This window comes from Vigna unguiculata, chromosome 11 (genome assembly GCF_004118075.2).
Source record: "Vigna unguiculata cultivar IT97K-499-35 chromosome 11, ASM411807v1, whole genome shotgun sequence".
Taxonomy (NCBI): domain Eukaryota; kingdom Viridiplantae; phylum Streptophyta; class Magnoliopsida; order Fabales; family Fabaceae; genus Vigna; species Vigna unguiculata.
The window spans coordinates 35,527,138-35,545,398 of NC_040289.1; the positions used below are offsets into that span (position 1 = coordinate 35,527,138).

The 18,261-nt window shown below is 35.7% G+C and overlaps 3 protein-coding genes across 5 annotated transcripts; 2 read left to right on the forward strand and 1 right to left on the reverse strand.

The window, feature by feature from the left end:
- The first annotated feature begins 204 nt into the window (after positions 1 to 204).
- On the forward strand, positions 205 to 6,117 carry LOC114169890 (auxin response factor 4). The gene is made up of 12 exons (XM_028055269.1): positions 205 to 1,172; positions 1,308 to 1,364; positions 1,563 to 1,748; positions 1,954 to 2,038; positions 2,280 to 2,370; positions 2,857 to 3,021; positions 3,187 to 3,306; positions 3,400 to 3,478; positions 3,996 to 4,158; positions 4,493 to 5,214; positions 5,301 to 5,491; positions 5,670 to 6,117. Exons 1-12 carry the CDS (start codon positions 837 to 839, stop codon positions 5,851 to 5,853), a joined length of 2,379 nt encoding a protein of 792 aa, XP_027911070.1. The 5' UTR covers positions 205 to 836; the 3' UTR covers positions 5,854 to 6,117.
- A 556-nt stretch (positions 6,118 to 6,673) lies between these two features.
- On the reverse strand, positions 6,674 to 12,776 carry LOC114169891 (isovaleryl-CoA dehydrogenase, mitochondrial). Of its 3 annotated transcripts, XM_028055271.1 has the most exons (16): positions 12,668 to 12,776; positions 12,384 to 12,502; positions 11,638 to 11,721; positions 11,497 to 11,554; positions 11,115 to 11,239; positions 10,982 to 11,026; positions 10,717 to 10,765; positions 10,528 to 10,637; positions 8,739 to 8,815; positions 8,142 to 8,192; positions 7,982 to 8,046; positions 7,672 to 7,826; positions 7,530 to 7,570; positions 7,396 to 7,450; positions 7,081 to 7,137; positions 6,674 to 6,998 (listed from the first exon to the last, which is right to left on the reverse strand). In XM_028055271.1, the coding sequence occupies exons 2-16, from the start codon at positions 12,495 to 12,497 to the stop codon at positions 6,852 to 6,854; spliced, it is 1,233 nt and encodes a 410-aa protein (XP_027911072.1). In that variant the 5' UTR covers positions 12,498 to 12,502; positions 12,668 to 12,776; the 3' UTR covers positions 6,674 to 6,851. The 3 variants fall into 3 exon arrangements, with proteins under 3 accessions (XP_027911072.1, XP_027911071.1, XP_027911074.1); XM_028055270.1 differs by lacking the exon at positions 12,668 to 12,776 and having other exon boundaries at positions 12,384 to 12,587; XM_028055273.1 differs by lacking the exons at positions 12,384 to 12,502; positions 12,668 to 12,776 and adding an exon at positions 11,917 to 12,330.
- Positions 12,777 to 14,000: 1,224 nt separating this feature from the next.
- LOC114168246 lies at positions 14,001 to 17,596 on the forward strand. The gene is made up of 7 exons (XM_028052997.1): positions 14,001 to 14,273; positions 14,344 to 14,399; positions 14,485 to 15,401; positions 16,010 to 16,202; positions 16,315 to 16,500; positions 16,659 to 17,035; positions 17,211 to 17,596. The coding sequence occupies exons 1-7, from the start codon at positions 14,116 to 14,118 to the stop codon at positions 17,349 to 17,351; spliced, it is 2,028 nt and encodes a 675-aa protein (XP_027908798.1). The 5' UTR covers positions 14,001 to 14,115; the 3' UTR covers positions 17,352 to 17,596.
- Positions 17,597 to 18,261: the final 665 nt, after the last annotated feature.

Sequence of the window (18,261 nt, forward strand, 5' to 3'; positions counted from 1 at the left end):
TTGTGTTTTTCTTGGAATTGTCTCTTTTTGGAGATAAAAAGAGAGTGAGAGAGAGAAAGAAACCTTGTTAATGATTGTTTGTTTATTTATCTTGTACATTAACTTATGTTGTCTAGGGGGAGGGCCTCAATCAATGATCCCCACAAGCACAGTGAAAGAAATTATGAATAAAGAAGATAAAAAATGAAGAAAAGCTAAGGCAAAGCAAAGAGGAGTGAGTGTGGGGGAGTGTGGGTTCTGTACTGTCTTAAGCCTGTCCCCCCACCCAACACACACATACACAATCTCTCTCTCTATCCCTCTCTTTCTCTCTTTTCTCTCTTTATCTCTCTATCTCTATGACTCTTAACAGTCTAAATCCAAAAGCCACTACCACATTGGCTTTTCTTGCCTTTTGTTTATGTGCTTCCTATGCAATTGTCTATGTCTGCTCCTTCTGCTCCCTCTTCTGAGTACCTGCAAATGGGGGTGGAATCATACGTTGAATTTCTTGTTATTATTTAATATTCTTCTCTCTTCCTTCTTTTCTTATCTTTAAATCCTGTCTGGGTACACCCTTCTCAACATGACTTTCTTGTTCTTTTCTGTTCATCCACTTCCACTCTCCCCTTCTTTTGCCCCCTCCTAAATATGAATTCTTTCTCATAAATTAACCTCCTTTCCCTGCTATTTATGCTATCCACTTTCTGGGGTTTCCTTTTTTCAATTCCACTTGCTCACACACTCTTTCCCTCCCTTCAAGCTCTGAATTTTTCTGCTGGGGTGTTTTGCTTGTTGCTTCTTTCTACTTTTGGCTTCCATTTTAGTCTCTCAAGAGCCTACACCACCAGGTGTTCATGGAATTTGATCTGAACCATGAAGTCACTGAGGTTGAGAAGAATGCATTCTGTGACAGGGAATGTGAGAAAGATGCTGGTGTTACTTGCTGGTCCTCTTCCACTTCTTCATCTTCTAGTTCCTCTTCAGCTCGTGTGTCCTCTTCTTACCTTGAGCTTTGGCATGCTTGTGCTGGCCCTCTCACTTCTCTTCCCAAGAAAGGAAATGTGGTGGTCTATTTTCCACAAGGTCACTTAGAACAGGTTGCCTCTTTCTCTCCTTTCACACCAATGGAGATTCCCTCTTATGATCTTCAGCCACAGATCTTTTGCAGGGTTGTCAATGTCCAGCTACTTGTGAGTGCTGAATTCTCCTCTTAGATTCACTTTGGTTGTTTACTCAATTTCATTTTCACATGTTGCCATTTACTTGCCCCTTGCATTGCCTCTATTGTTCATTTTGTTTTGCTAAATTGTTACTTCGCGGAACAGGCCAACAAGGAGAATGATGAGGTTTATACACAGGTTACTTTGCTTCCTCAGCCCGAGGTTGGTTTTCATTTGTAGTTGTTTATGTTTTGGTGTGTTTCTAACTTGTAAGGGTTGAAATTTGGTGCTTCTTCAGGGGGAACTAGTAAATTTTTTAGCTTCTTTCATTGCTTAATTAGAACAAGGAACATTTGTCTCTGAGCTTAAAATGTTAGAAATTCACATCAAGTAGTTCTGAATACACTGGATTCTTTTCAGTTGGAAGGAATGAATTCAGAGGGCAAAGAACTTGAGGAATTTGGAGCAGAAGAAGAGGGAGATGAAAGATCACCAACTAAATCAACCCCTCACATGTTCTGCAAAACACTAACTGCCTCGGATACCAGCACACATGGGGGCTTCTCTGTTCCTCGTAGAGCTGCTGAAGACTGTTTTCCTCCTTTGGTGTGGCATCTTTCACAGCACAATATTAAGCATTAACACTTACAAAAAATAAATGAAAAGTAAAATTAATCAAACTTCTTACATAAGTTAAAATACACTTTTTATGCATCTGAACTCTTGCAAAATTTAGATAACAAAGATTCTATTAGAGTGCATAAATTTGATTGTATATCCTTGATTAAGTTGGTGAACTATTCTTTTGCAGGATTATAAGCAGCAGAGGCCTTCACAAGAGCTTGTTGCCAAAGACCTGCATGGTGTGGAGTGGAAGTTTCGTCACATTTACCGAGGTAATGTAATTTGAAAAACTAGGGGTGGAGTGTGAATATGTGACTTCGTATATTGACTAATGAGGCCACATTTGATTTACTTTGAGAATCAATTTATGACACTGTAGAACACTTCCATATAAAATTTGTGGCTAAAATTAACTTGGACATACATTTAAATCATGCTCAACTGTTCAAAATACTTAGATCTAAACCAAACAGACACTAATTGGTACAAAAATTCGATGTGGTAATATGTCAGGTCAGCCAAGGCGGCATCTACTCACTACTGGCTGGAGTATTTTTGTAAGCCAAAAGAATCTTGTTTCTGGTGATGCAGTGCTCTTTCTAAGGTAATATATCTATCAATGTATCATGTGTACTGAGAAAGTTAGCTATTCCTAAAACAGTATGTGTGATGTTGTGGCTTAAAATCTCTTGCTGCACCTAAAAGTCTCACCTTCAATTATTAATTATTAATAATGGTCCTCCAATAATTTAGTAGAAGGTAATCATCAAATGCCAAAAAAAGTATGGATTTTATTAATTTTCCCTTTTTTAATTGGATAACTAATAGGTAGTTTTTTAATGTGCATTACTAATATTGTGGACCTCCATGGTACTGTGTAGTGCCAAAACTGATGGCCTTTGTTCATGAGAATCATGAATCTAAAGTTTACCAAACTTTGAAAACATGAAAAATCAATGATAATAATAATAATCTTTGAAAGCCAGATAACTCTTACTAAATGTTCTAAGTTCTAACTATCCAGTTTATGAGAAAGAAAAGTCTACCTGTCGTTTTCCTCACTGGCAAGTGCTTATGAATGATTTTGTAGGGGTGAAAATGGTGAACTTAGGTTGGGAATCAGAAGAGCTGTTCGACCTAGAAATGATCTTCCTGAATCAGTTATTGGTAGCCAGAACTGCTACCCCAATGTCCTTTCTTCCGTGGCAAATGCAGTATCCACCAAAAGCAAGTTTCATGTTTTCTACAGTCCAAGGTACTAATACTGATCGTTCATGTATTTGCTTTGTAAGATGTATGAATTTTTCACTGCAAATATTTTTTCCTTAGATTTTGATTATGAGACACTCTAATAATGCTAACTCTTGATTGCTCTGTGGCTCTTGCAATAAATTGTGTGTTTGAATTTGATATAATACAGGGCAAGTCATGCAGACTTTGTTGTTCCATATCAAAGATATGTCAAAAGCATCAAGAATCCAGTGAGCATTGGGGCAAGATTCAAAATGAGACTCGAAATGGATGAATCTCAAGAAAGAAGGTGAGCTACAACAACATAATTATAAATATTTAGTCTCATGTCTTCCTTCAAAATGGTTTTTGCGTGTGACAGTATCAACTTCCAATCTTTCAGGTGTAATAGTGGCACATTGATTGCAACTAGTGATTTGGATCCTTACAGATGGCCAAAATCAAAATGGAGGTGCTTGATGGTACATTTCGATTTTGCTTCACTGGACCCTTTTGTTTCCCTATGTTTTCCCAACTTTGCAATGAGCATATGTTCTAGTAACCTTTTTTTTTTTTTCATTAACAAGGCACTTGAAAATCCATGTTTTATCTCTTCAGATTGCAGTTTGCAGTTTTTCAAAAATACATGAAGAATCAAGGATAAGAAATATTAAGTACATATTTGTGATGGATGATTTTAATAAAATAGAATTATTTATACTATCATTGAGCTTTTAAGTATTCTTAGCATCAAACTTAATTATTGTGAAGCCACTTGGTGAATCTCAGAGAAATCTGATCCTATTTTCCCAACATTTCTACATACTGTTTGCTTGCACAGTTTTGGCGTCTAACTCTTAAATTGTTTTACATATCATCACATCGAACTATTATGAAGGTTGTATTAACAAACCACAGACAAAGCTAAGATACATTAATTGAGTGAATGAACATATGAAAATCTCTTCATTAATGTAAGCTTGTTGTGACATTCAACAGGTCAGATGGGATGAAGATATTGAGACTAATCATCAAGACCGAATATCTCCATGGGAGATTGATCCTTCTGCTCCTCTGCCCCCCTTGAGCATTCAGTCTTCCCCAAGACTGAAGAAACTGCGGACAGGTCTACAGGTTGCCTCACCTAGTCAACTCATCACTGGTATTAGTCCTTAACACTAAATTATAATGTGATTTTGTTTGGATAAACTTCCCTATAAGTATTCATAGGAAAAGAACATAAATAAAATGTATTGAGTTTTTTTCATTAGCTCTTAGAGAAGAAGTTAAATGAAAAAGAACTTTTACAAAAGTTAAGCACATAAGTTATTGGTTTTAGCTTATGAAGATATTTGGTTCATTTTACCTTCTTATTTCCTGATTCCACAAGTATTTATAGAAAAACTTATCTGAACAAGACTAAGTCTGAAATGCTTGTTATATGTTAACTTGATATATCCTATTCTAATCATCCTCTTCTTTGTTTCATTCTGCAGCACGAGGCAGTGGGTTGGTGGGATTTGAGGAGTCTGTAAGATCACCTAAGGTCTTGCAAGGTCAAGAAAATGCTGGTTTTATGTCACTCTACTACGGATGTGACACGGTAACCAAGCCGCTAGGTTTTGAGATGAGTTCTCCGAGTCATCCAAATCTTGGATCAGCTGAAGTAAGAAAGGTTACCTCTTCTGAGCTTAGTGGTGTTCACCCTTTCAGTTATGCAGGCTTTGTGGAAACTAACAGGTTTCCGAGGGTCTTGCAAGGTCAAGAAATATGTCCATTGAAATCCCTGACAGGAAAGGTTGATTTGAATCTTGGTGCTTGGGGAATGCCCAATCTGGGTTTCAATCTCCACCAAGCAACCAAACCCAATTTTCAACCTACATTGTTCCCTTATGGGGACATTCACCAAGCTGGTCAAGCTAGTTTCTTTGGCTCAAAATCCACCACTTTCCAAAGAGAGAGTGTCCCATTTAATAAACCACCATCCACTCAGGCAGGAATCATTGTAAATGAAGTTAGAAGACCAGAACTCCCAAATGAGCATAAGCTGCAGGACAATCTTTCTGCTGCTGCTGCATTAGGGGCTGCAAATATGGGGGTTCCTAATGAGAATAACGTCCAGGGAAAAGTAAATGCCTGCAAACTATTCGGGTTTTCTTTGTCTGGGGAAACCACTGCACAAAATTTACAGAACTCTGCTAAAAGGAGCTGCACAAAGGTGAGGGATGATGATAACAAAATTGTGTTATGATATACCTTTTTCTGTCAAGTTTTACCCACGTATATAACATACACTAAATGAAGGTTCACAAGCAAGGCAGCTTAGTTGGAAGAGCTATTGATCTTTCAAGACTGAGCAGCTACAATGATCTGCTGAGTGAACTAGAGAGACTATTTGGCATGGAAGGCCTTCTAAAAGATCCTGATAATGGATGGAGGATCCTCTACACTGATAGTGAGAATGACATAATGGTTGTGGGGGATGATCCATGGCAGTGAGTATTCTTTTCCAGGACTCAAATCAACACTTTAAAAAAAGCTGCTTTTTTCCACCTTTTAATCAGTTATCAATGATCACATCACCTGTTTCAATATGTGTCTCTTGTATTCTATTCTATGTAAGCTATCTATTGTCAAATCATAAAATAGTTCTCATGTTTCCTATGGCTGCAGTGAGTTTTGTGATGTGGTGACCAAGATCCATATATATACCCAAGAAGAGGTGGAAAAGATGACAATTGGGATGATCAGCGATGACACTCATAGCTGTTTGGAAGAGGCACCAATCATTACGGAGGCTTCAAAGTCTTCCTCTGTGGGTCAGCCAGATTATTCTCCAACAGCAGTTAGAGTCTAAGTTTCAGGGTTTTCTTAGACATTTATTGTGCTGGTCCTGTCTCTGTACAAGATTAATCTACATATGTTTTTATGATGTGTTTGGTTACTACCATTTGAGCTTGTAGGCCCAGCAAAAATTGCATGGTCAGCGCTAGAAAGACTGACAATTAAGTGCACTGAAAGTAGCTAAATAAGGGCCAGTCTTGCATCATAAAATAAGCCATTATGGCTTGAGTTACGTACTCTGGAATAATGGTGATGGTGATGGTTTCCAAATCTTCCACCATGGTTGCGTACACTGTTGGGAACCTCTTTGAGGTGTGATTCGGTTTGAAGATCCTAAACGTGGCCGTAGAACATTGCAAAACATAATTTGGTAAAAGCTTGAAAAGACACTCTAGATATGCATCAATTAATATAATTTTTCATGTGAAGCACATGAAGAAATTACGCAATAAAAACCACGTTATTCAATATCAAACACATTACTGTAGGCATCAAATTAAGAATGTTAGACCTGTTGTTTATTTTTTTTATCCCACCATTGTTTTAGCATTATTTTCCAAGGAACGTTAGAATTCTGATTTTAAATTTAGTTTAGTCATATAAGTAGTAAGTGCGAGACAAAAAAAGCAACGCATCTTTCTACTTTTGGAACATGGTAGGCAACACGACCAAATATTTCAATTTTTTATAACAATATATCTAATTATTATTAAGATAACCAAATCAAGTTGTAAAGCGTGAATTGTTGGTTCTCTTGTCTGAATATTTTAGTTTGACATCACATGAAATAGTTGGTAACATCGTTGTGAAGAACTTCAAAGCACACAAAAATATAACATGGAAAAATTTATTCCTTGGACCAATGATCATTTCTCGTTATTATAAATAATTCTTGTTTGATGAATGAAACATTCATATAGTTTCATCCACATCCCAAGGGATCAGCACTATTCAAGACTATTCAAGATCCAAAAGATTAGAATCGTGTAAGGTGCAAGGAACTGTAGCATGCTATTGCTCCTTGAAAAGCTCACGTCCAATAATCATTCTTCTGATCTCACTAGTTCCTGCTCCAATCTCGTAGAGTTTGGCATCTCTCAGAAGACGACCAGTAGGATACTCATTCACGTAGCCATTCCCACCTAAACACTGTATAGCCTGCACATTTGGTGGGGTAAACACTGAAAAATGATAAAAGAATAACAACAGCAACTATAACTGATGCAAGCAACTTATTTACCTGCAAAGCAACCTGGGTTGCTCTTTCAGCAGCACAAAGTATGGCTCCAGCACAATCCTGATGATAGCATAATGAACAAGAAAACAACCATGGTGAGAAACTGTTAAATGATTTGGATATTATGGAGTAATATGAAATGTTTAGAGAAATATTTAATTGTTTGGTTCTCCCTCTCCCCATTAGTAGTTAGCTTTCAAACTATGTTAATCCTTTCTTGAAATATGGAAAATATGGATGTAGTTCCATAAACAAAAAATAAATAAAATAATGAAGCTTAATAGAACTAATTTAACCAGATAAGATATGTGGATGCACCTTTGGGTCAACCTTTCCATTGTCACAGTCTCGAGCTACAGAATACACATAAGACCTGAAATGAAGAATGTTATTATCTACGGCTATGCAAACTTAGTTAGTGAAAAGAACACCATGACATTGGAATTTTCTACCTTGAGGACTGTAATGCAGTATACATGTCAGCAATTTTCCCCTGTAACCAAGGTTCAATCGATAAAGTGATTAGCTAAGATTCATGTATTCAAAAAATCCATATGCAGGATAATTACAAAATATATGTTGTTCATAAGAAACCTGTATAAACTGAAACTCCCCGATGGGACGACCAAACTGCTCTCTCTGTCGAACATAAGGAAGAACAACATCAAGACATGACTGCATAATACCCAGAGGACCAGCTGCCAAAACAAGTCTCTCCAGATCCAGCCCAGACATCATGACATATACTCCTGAAACACAGAATAAGTGGTAATGGCTGACACTTGACAATCAAAAAATAACACAATGTTTTTCTTTCTAACATCTTTTTCTACCCAAACAAGCCTGCTTGAGCAACATAAAAGTTATTTCACTTTAAAGATAATGAAGATTACAATAGCAATACCTTTTCCCTCTTTCCCAAGAACATTTTCTTCTGGAACAAAGCAATTCTCAAAGACAAGCTCACATCTGCCCCCAGAATCTCATTTTGTCAGTAAAAGTAAGGGAAAAGGATTAGGAATGGAATATACAGATGAAATTTCCCACAAGACATGCATACATACGTATCACTTCCTCGCATCCCAAGTTTGTCCAATTTCTGGGCAGTACTGAATCTGTAGTCAAACAGAAACAATGTTAGATTTTTCCCATTCATCTTGACTTTCCACACTAATCAAAGGATCTATCACTAAAGGGAGGCCTGATCCCTTCAACCATGTGAGAATTTCTGTCTTCTCATACATTGTTTGCACGTTATTTATGAGTGATCATGAGATTCATGACACTTTCTTTCTGCATCATTTTCAGAAAAGGAATTTTGCAAGCTGTAGACACACTTGGGGATCAAATTTGAACTATCTGATGCTAAAAGGATCCGGTACTTTTTATTCGCATTACTTCTAAACCCATGGCAAGTCACCGTAAATGAGTCTACTGATGAATGTACATGAGAGAAACTTGGTTTAAGGTATAATTTAAAAACCATTACTCTGAGAAGCATAACTTGTCAAAAGGTGAAATCATAGCTTAAAATCACGACGTCACATTATCTTTTTTCTGGCCACAACATGCAGTCATATTATTGCCTATGAATTAACGAAAACACAGAGGTCTGTCCACTTAATATTTTATAACTTGTTGTCAAGGTTTAGAGCAATTACCCAGACATTCCCTTCTCGATAATGAATGCAGTAATGCCTTTTGACCCAGCAGTTATGTCTGTTTTAGCATAGACAACCTGATTCAATTAAACACAATCAAATATGTGCTATACATTTTCAGCATGTGTCTGAATTATATTAAGATCTAGTTTTATGTTAACACAATCAATGTTTCTTCATATATAGGTAAAGAAACTAATCGAAAACACAAAAATTGATTTTCTTAGATCCAGTGGATAAATAGAAAATATGCCACCCACATTAAATATAAGTTCCGAAGGTGTACTTGGAATCCAGGCCTTATGATAACATACTTAGCTTAGCATTTTCTTCCTTACTTTTTTATACATTCATAGTGTAATAAGGTCATCAGAACATTTTTGCAGTAACGGAAGAAGTGATTGAGTATGGATTAAGAAAATAGAATGGGATTCAAGAGAATCAATCTGCAGAAGATTATAATAGAATCTATTTATCTTCTGTGGGGTTGATAGAAAGCAACCAAAGCAAAGAACAAGAATTTTCAATGATTTTTATCAAATTACTAGAAGCATATTATCTAGTGCAAAAAGAAAGTGTTGTCAATCGCCTTCGGAAAAAAAGTGTTTGGATTATATCCAGGCTAGACAAGACAACTGTGATGGTGTTAGGAATCAACACTATTTTCAGAGAAAACAAAGAAAAGTAACTTCTCTAATTTAACCAATCATACAACAAAATATACAAAACTCAATTGTCTGAAAAACTGCTCCCCTTCCCCTCTAAACTTCCAATTGGGGGTAATTAGCAGCAATATGAGAATATTTGGACACAATGAAATTAAGGATGGATTTACATTAGGGTTCAGCTTTGAACTATTACTTGTTTAATCTAGTCGCAAATGTACTCACCAAAAATAGAAAAAAATTATGTGTTACAAATATACGAGAGATATATGCATTACAAATATGACAGAAATGATTTTCTAGTAAAATATATAGAAAAATGTAACACAAGATTTTTGAAGTTTATGGGATTAATACTACTAACATGATGGGAAAATTAATCAATATGTCACACATGATTCATGTTCGAAAGTTAAAATAAAAGAGTACCAAGGATTATTTGTGATCACAACTCACAATACTTGCCAAGCTCAGAAGGAAGTTTTATCAAACCATCATACAACCGACTATACTCTATGGTACTGAAAGAAAGATTTTAAAAGGACAACATTAGAGAAAACGAGGAGGGGCAGAAATTATAATGTTAAGGTGGACGTGTGGCCACACAAGAAAGGACATAATATAGTATTGCATAAAAGGAGATATTGAAATGGCACATATTGAGGAGAAGATGATAGAAAATCAGTTTATGTGGTTTGATTATGTCCAGAGAAGGTCATTGGTGGCACAGGTGAGGTGTAGATTGCATTGCTTTTATCCCTATGAAAAAGAGTAGAGGGAGACTAAGAAAGACATTGAAAGAAATTATTAAAAAGAAACACATGATGAATAGTATACTAGAGAATTTGGTTTTTGACCATGCCCCATGACATTGTGTGTTTCATGTGGCTGACATTACCTAATGGTGCAATGAAAACTTAAGGCATATTGGGTGTTTGACTATTATTTTGCAATCAGGTCCTCAAATCATGATAATGTTATGCTGTCACATGGAAAAATAGTCCATTGAAAATGACAAATTAAAGAAACACTGACGTATTACTTTTCCCAAGTCAAAATTTAACACAAACAAGGTCACAATTCAAAGAGCATAGGAAAATGAAATGAATTTTAAAGAATCATACTAATGTTTCAGCAACTGGCCCATTAGTACACCACATCTTGTTCCCATTAAGTACATAGCCTCCATCTACACGATCAGCCTTGCATTTCATGCTGACAACATCAGACCCAGCTGCAGAAAAAATCATTCACTTTGCAAAGTCCTTGGAGTATCTAAAATTGAAAGAGTAGTTCAAGTTCGCATATCTTACAATTGGGCTCACTCATTGCCAAAGCTCCCACGTGATCCCCAGAAATAAGCTTCAAATTTGAAGAGAGAAAAACAGATTAGTCTTTAAATAGATAGAAAAATAGATGCAGAAAAGTTGAGGAACACTATTATTTAGCACAAGATGTGGGAGGAAAGTTAGAGCATTTTGGCTGACAAAGTCAATCCTTCACACATCATCAGCAAGAGGGCAAGGCAGCAAACGTTCCACTGAAAATAAATAAGATTAAATTGAAAAGAACTAGAACCTTTGGTAAATATTTCTCTTTCTGAGCAGGACTTCCATTTCTCACCTGAACAAAACAGAAGGTGTCAATCCTGAAGACGCATTGGAAGATCATAAAGCATATAACGAAAAAGACTTAAGTTCTCTTCAATCACCAGCTGATTCACACACAAGTTTGAATGAGCACCATAAGAAAGACCAACTGATGCCGAAGCACGGCTAATCTCTTCCATTGCTATACAGTGGTACAAGTAACCTAGACCAAGCCCTCCATATTCCTCTGCAAATAAGCAGAAATAGAACAGAAAATGAGGCCCCGTCCATGTGACTATGTTCATAGAATAATACAGAAGTTATGCGCATCAGAATGAATTGTTCTTTGTTAGAATTTATTATCTTCACAATTGTATCACACAGTATATATACAGGGAAAATAACAACTGTCAAATGATAGCAGATCACACCAACAGCTTGCAAAACTGAAAAGGGAGATTTTCACATGGAAAATGAAAGCAATGGAGCTAGAAAAAGAAATACCTGGAGCAGTAATCCCAAGGAGATTGAATTCCCCCATGCTTTTCCATAAGTTCACCTCCTAAAATTACATCAAAATGCAATCAAAACATGCAAAATATTATGGTGTTCACTGACATGATAAAAATAGATTCTCATACAAACCTTAGGGAAATAATTTGTGTGGTCTATTTTTGAAGCATGAGGGGCAATATTTTCCGTTGCAAACTGAGAAACACTTTCTTTAAACTGCATCATTCGATAAAACCTTCCAATCATTACAAACAGGCATACTTTAAGTTTTAAGAAGCTACTACACAGAATCATCTTAATCAATTCAAACATTGTTTAAAATGTTTTGAAACAGAAAGCAACTTTTAGAAAAACTCTCAAGATTTTCCACCCACTTTGCAAAACCAAATGAATAATGCCGTGTTTGGTTACCCGTTGGGAAGCTGTCGCACCATTACAAAGGAAAAAACTCTTTGCATTGGATCCAACATATGATAAGCTTTCTTCCAGTGGAAAACCAAAACACATAATTTGTTGTTAGTACAAACCAAACAATTTGATGAAACTAGGGGTTTTGGGGGTAAGACTCCTCAACGAATCCTTTCCCAGATAATAGCACATGCCAGGGCCAGGCCAGAGCCATCCACATTCAGTTCTCAAACATGTGTCCACCACAACTGTCTCTCCTACGCAAGATACATAGATGCTCCCTCCCCCAAAATAGTTTCCACTAAAAACTAGTTTATTCTTCTTAAGCAATTGATCATACAATCATTTACATCAAGAGTCCAATTTTCTTGGAACGAGTAATAAAAAACCCAACCCAGATTTAAAGTAACCCAGATGAAAAGGTCAAACATTTTCACTAAGTTCTTAAAGAAACCCCGAAAAAGAAGAACCTGTATCTGAGTTTCATCGAAGAGTAACGATGTGGAAAAGGCAGCAGAGTGAGGTTGAGGTTTGCTTCTGAAAACAGCAGAAAAAAAGGACCTTGCGGTGACGATCCTATGCATGGTAGCTGCAACAATGATGGGTCAATGTTGGAAAATGGAAATGAAAATGAAAATGGATCAATGAACCTTTCTTGCCATCATGCGTACGTGTATGCACATGGCTATATAATGACTTTTGGTGCTAAGTGAAAAGCATTACCCTAAATATAAATAAATTATTGAAGAAATACCATATTAGTGGCAGATTCAGATAAGGATGAAGATGGTAGCCTCCGTGGATCATCTTCACGCTAACAATGAGATGATAGTTATCTCGTCACCAAACATTTCCCAGAATAGTAAGTATCTCCTTCATTGTCAAAAAAAATTTGAATTTTTAATTCCTATGTTATCTTCTAACTAACATGAAAACAAAATAAATAAAACAAGATCAAAACAAAATTATTCAAAAAAAAAAATTACTTTAGGTCGCCTCATTCTAACAAGTTTGCTGAAAAGTTAAAGTTTCTTATGGTAAAAAGTATATACAGAACAAACTTAATCGATCATTAAATCAAAAAAATAAGTATAACTAAGTAACCATGTAGGTGATAATATATTAAAATGGACAATGTTTTATTAATATACTTCTTTAAAATAGTGTGTGTCAGAATGAATAATTCATTGCAAAAAGATTTCTCTGTAGAGTTAAATGACAATCTATACTATTCTTCTTTTTCTAGAACTCTGTCCAAGATTAATTAAATGACACATCTATAATATTCTCTCTTTTTTTTTTTTTTTCTAGAACTCTGTCGAAGATATGCTCATAAGATCATTAAACAAAACAGATCAATTCAAACTTTAATTTTGACAAGTTACTCAAAAAGTCATGAAATAATAATGATGACAAAATATCAAAGGCTTATAATAAGATCGCGCATAACTCTAATAAAGAATTATAAAAACTAAAAGATGAGTTGTCTGAAAAATCAATAAAAGTAAGATGAAAGATGAAAATGTCTACTTGAAGGTCAAACAATCTTAGAAATACATCTTCTCAACAAATAAATGTTGTTAAAGGTGTATTTAATATGTTCATTTTCTCTTGTGCAACTTAATAATAATTTATATTATTACATACAAATATTCACTCTCTTAATATATATATATATATATATATATATATATATATATATATATATATATATTTCATTTTTAATAAATAATTACTTTTTAAAACATAAAATAATTATTTTACTAATTTTATATTTTGAGCGAATTTTTATATATATTTTTTCAATTTGACAATTACTTTTAAATTAAATTGTAAAACAATTATTTGTAATTAAAATTTTCTATAATAAAAAAATCTATTTAAAATTATTTTTATTTATTTTTATAATTATAATCTTTTATTATTTTCTGTTATTATTTAAAAAAAAGTAAACATACAAATCTTTATTAGTGTAAATAAAAAAAATTATTTAGACTATATATATAATTGGGAAATTTAAAAATAATAAAAACAAACTTGAAAAAAATAATTATGTGACCTAAACTATTAAAATGTACTTTTTTAAACAAAAGAGATGGAGGGAGGGAAGAAGAAGAACTGAGTTTGTATTTGCAATTTTTGTATGAAGTGCGAAGCTTAAACCCCAAACCAAAACCCTAACGAGGTTGGTTCCCCATTTCCATGGCTTCTGCACCCAAATCCAAGTTCAGTGTCTATCAAAACCCTTCCTTTTCCGCGGTTCTCACTTCCAACAGTCTTCAACCTTCCAAATTCACCATCCTCTCCATCCTCTCCTTCTTTTCCGCTTCCGCATTCGCCTTTCTCGCTATCATATTCAGGTGCACACTCACACTTTCTTCTTCACGCGATTAACTACCCACTCTATATAACATTATTCACACATTGCAGGGAAAACTGCTTCATCGACATTTTGAGCTTCAGAACTTTTTCCCCTTTCACAGCTTGTAAGTGCTCAACCTCAATTTTGTTTGTTGCATTTTTTTTTAACTAGGGTAATTTGTGATTTTTGGTCCGTTTATTGAACTTCAGATTGGCTTGCCAAGACTCTACAAGCTTTAGTGGGTTTTATCTTGATTGGAACTTTTTCTGCACTCCTCAAAGTTGTGTTTCTACGTAGGGCTAGGTATGCTGGAGGTGTAGTTGCAGTTAAGCCTGTGTCTGATTCTAGCAATGGTAATAGAACTGACATTTTGCTAACCAAACATCAACTAGGACTTTTAGGAGTGAGGCAGAAGGTTGATTTGGCTCAACCTGATTCTGCCAAGAAGCCTCCCAAGTCTAAACCCCAATTGCCTTCTTCAGATTTGCTTGTTCCCCTTCATCAGCCCATTCCCAGCCCTACTCGGGGTTCTTCATCTCGCATTGATGTGGATGGTTCAAATTCTAACAGGGGTGCTGCTACTCGTTCTATTGGTACTCCCTCTAGGTCTCCAGGATCAGCATCGTTGTATCTTGCACCGGGTTTGGTTTCGCCGCCAAGGGGTCCAAATGGAGTGGATTATGTGGTTTCCAGTCCTTGGTCTAACAAGAGAGCCTCCTCTGCTAGTAAGATAACGTCAGAGGAAAAGCTGGAGAAATTCCTAGCTGAAGTGGATGAAAGGATCAATGAGTCTGCTGGAAAGATGTCTACGCCACCACCTACAGTTCCTGGTTTTGGGATAGTGAGCCCTAATACAGTTACAGGCTCATCTAATACCTCTGGAACTACAAGACTTGTGCCTCTGAGGCCTGTGAGGATGTCTCCTGGATCTCAAAAGTTTAATACTCCCCCTAAGAAGGGTGAGGGTGAATTTCCTTCACCAATGTCTATGGAAGAATCTATCCAAGCTTTTGAACATCTTGGCATCTATCCACAAATTGAACAGTGGCATGACCAACTCAGGCAATGGTTTTCTTCAGTTCTGCTCAATCCTTTGCTCAACAAGATCGAGACTAGCCACATTCAGGTTCAATTTATTCTTCATTTCTTCTTGTGTTCTTATCATGGTTAAACAATCAGAAAAGTGTTGTTTGTGAAACTCAATATATGTGTCAATACTTTTCAATTACAAAGTATGTTTGAGCTAAAATATTCATGGAGTGTTTATGGACCTCTCATTTGTGTGTTCCAATAAATGGTGTAGAACTGGTTTTGGAGAATTAATTATTGGTTAATCTACTTTCCTGATTGTGTTCATGTAAATATATTGTTAGAAAGGCTCTTGTTTGGTTAATTATTAAAAATTACTTATGATTTGATATGTTATTACCAAGAAAAAGGAGTATAAAGTATATTATTTGACTAATGTGGATTATGGTTATTAATATGTACCACAAAAAGGTTGAACATTCCACAAGTTTTATCTTTTTCTGAAATTTAAGTTCTCAATCTTAGGAGGATGAAATAATATTTGGGTGAGCCATCCAAACCAAAAAAACAGTTTAAAACTAATTTTGGCATTGTATACGAACAAGCTCTTGTAAATTTATGCTAGAAGCCCATGACATCTAACATGATTGGAACATCAACCAAGTTAATTTATTCCCCCTGGGTCTAAGATTTTCACATTCATAGGTTATGCAAGCTGCTGCTAAACTTGGTATTTCTATCACAATTAGTCAAGTGGGCAATGATATGCTGTCTACTCCTGCTACTTTGCCAACAATTGACAAGAGTCAAGACTGGCAATCTGCGCTGTCTCTCAATGAAGATGGACTTCTTCATCAGTTACATTCTACACTAGTGCTGGCAATAGATTCTTCCAAATGTATGTTGCTTCACATTTGTCAATTGAATGTGATTTTTGGTCCAAATTTGATTATATATGCTGATAGCTTCTGAGCTCTTACAAATTTCTACTGGTTTATATTTGCAAACAGCCAAGTCGTTTGTATCTAATATACAGCAGTCCCCACAGCAGACTTCTTTAGTTCCTATCATGCAGGAGTGTGTGGATGCTATCACTGAACACCAAAGGCTTCAAGCCTTGGTTAAAGGAGAGTGGGTTAAAGGTTTGCTTCCTCAAAGCAGTGTTCGTGCTGATTACACTGTGCAGAGGATCCGAGGTAGACAGAACTATGGATATATTGATTTTATTAGAGAGTAACCTTCCTTAAATTTCCTGTATAAATCGAAGCAGAACATCATTAGTCTAAGATTGGTTTTATGGCCAGCAGCATACACCAATATAACCTAACTTTAGTTACCCTGTCTTAATTTTCAGAGCTTGCGGAAGGAACCTGCTTGAAGAATTATGAGTATCTTGGAAGTGGGGAGGTTTATGATAAAAAGAATAAAAAGTGGACACTTGAGCTACCTTCTGATTCTCACTTGCTGTTGTATCTGTTCTGTGCTTTCCTAGAACATCCAAAGTGGATGTTACATGTGGATGCTTTGTCTTATGCTGGAGCTCAGTCTAGCAAAAACCCATTATTCTTGGGTGTCCTTCCCCCTAAGGAAAGGTTTCCAGAGAAATACATTGCTGTAGTGTCTACTGTCCCTTCTGTACTGCACCCTGGAGCATGTATTCTGGCAGTTGGAAAACAGGGTCCCCCAATTTTTGCCTTGTACTGGGATAAGAAACTGCAATTTTCTCTTCAGGTCAGTAATGCCTACTGTTGAGCCTTATTTTATACTATTGTTATTTAACCCTCAATACTGTTTTTTTCAATACATATTTATACTTTGTGAACCACTGAACATGATTATCCGATGGATACCAGCACTACGTTAATTTTTATATTGGTTTGCTAACAGCTCTGTATTTATATGTCAGGGAAGAACCGCACTTTGGGATTCCATTTTGCTTCTGTGCCATAAGATTAAAGTTGGGTATGGAGGTGTTATCAGGGGCATGCATCTAGGCGCTTCAGCTTTAAGCATTCTCCCAGTTATGGAAGCAGAATCCGAAGATTAAGTTCTGTACGACAAACCAGTCCCTTCTATCAACATTCCACACGCTGACTTAAACTTCTGCAACAAATTGCATTTCTTGAAGTCAGACTTTGCAGGAAAGAATACACTGGAGGTGAATTCCTTCTGATCGAGTGTTGATTTAACATTATGCTGCATCCTGTATTCTAGATGCCTTTACATTGACCAGCTAATTTCACTGTATCTTTGGGATATTGCACTGTCAAAAAGAAATTAACAATCTTTGTATACCTATCCTCCCCAAATGCAGTTCGCTCAATACTTAATATTATTACTTAGGGTAAAACATGTGATCTGGTTGATAAAACTAAAACAAAAAGCAACTACACATTAACATTTTTTTTATATTGATCAATTAAATGCTTTTACCATCTAAAACCTTGTTTATTTACACTAACACAAGTTGATTGTTATTTCCATTATATCTTAAATATTTAGAAACTTAAAGACTCTGTACAATTACATCGTGTACTTGACAAGCAAAAGCTTTCCGATTCTGGTGTCACATCCATTTTATTTCCAATTTTCACGCACAACACTCTCAAATCATGCGTGAGACTTTTTGATCTTGCTAGTGTGACGTGATAAAGTGGGTAACAACCAGCAATAAATGAGCAATGTAATGGTGGCCACAACCACTTCAGTGTCTATTATCACAATCCATTATCATAACATCCATCAGTTAGACCAGCTTAAAAAATAGTTTTCAGTGATACCTTTCGTCTCCCTTTTCAATAAAGCAAATGACAATCAAATTTAATTCAATGTGTATGAAATAGTTCACATCAATTATGTGTATAAATAAAATTTGTTAACTTGTCTTTAACGAAAATTTTTAGCTTATCCCTTTTAGTATACTTTTTCTATAAAAATATTAGTACAGTTCAACGGAT

What these genes read in the sequence shown, in the direction of transcription:
- LOC114169891 (XM_028055271.1), bottom strand. Translation starts at nt 12,497, where the DNA reads ATGCATAGGATCGTCACCGCAAGGTCCTTTTTTTCTGCTGTTTTCAGA. An exon ending in TCGATGAAACTCAGATACAG is followed by an intron (nt 11,722 to 12,383) that starts GTTCTTCTTTTT and finishes CGAATGATGCAG; the next exon opens with TTTAAAGAAAGTGTTTCTCA. An exon ending in TCTTGGGAAAGAGGGAAAAG is followed by an intron (nt 7,827 to 7,981) that starts GTATTGCTATTG and finishes TCTGTGTTTCAG; the next exon opens with GAGTATATGTCATGATGTCT.
- LOC114169890 (XM_028055269.1), top strand. Translation starts at nt 837, where the DNA reads ATGGAATTTGATCTGAACCATGAAGTCACTGAGGTTGAGAAGAATGCA. An exon ending in TTGTCAATGTCCAGCTACTT is followed by an intron (nt 1,173 to 1,307) that starts GTGAGTGCTGAA and finishes TTCGCGGAACAG; the next exon opens with GCCAACAAGGAGAATGATGA. An exon ending in CTAAAAGGAGCTGCACAAAG is followed by an intron (nt 5,215 to 5,300) that starts GTGAGGGATGAT and finishes CACTAAATGAAG; the next exon opens with GTTCACAAGCAAGGCAGCTT.
- LOC114168246 (XM_028052997.1), top strand. Translation starts at nt 14,116, where the DNA reads ATGGCTTCTGCACCCAAATCCAAGTTCAGTGTCTATCAAAACCCTTCC. An exon ending in TTTCTCGCTATCATATTCAG is followed by an intron (nt 14,274 to 14,343) that starts GTGCACACTCAC and finishes CACACATTGCAG; the next exon opens with GGAAAACTGCTTCATCGACA. An exon ending in TTTTTCCCCTTTCACAGCTT is followed by an intron (nt 14,400 to 14,484) that starts GTAAGTGCTCAA and finishes ATTGAACTTCAG; the next exon opens with ATTGGCTTGCCAAGACTCTA.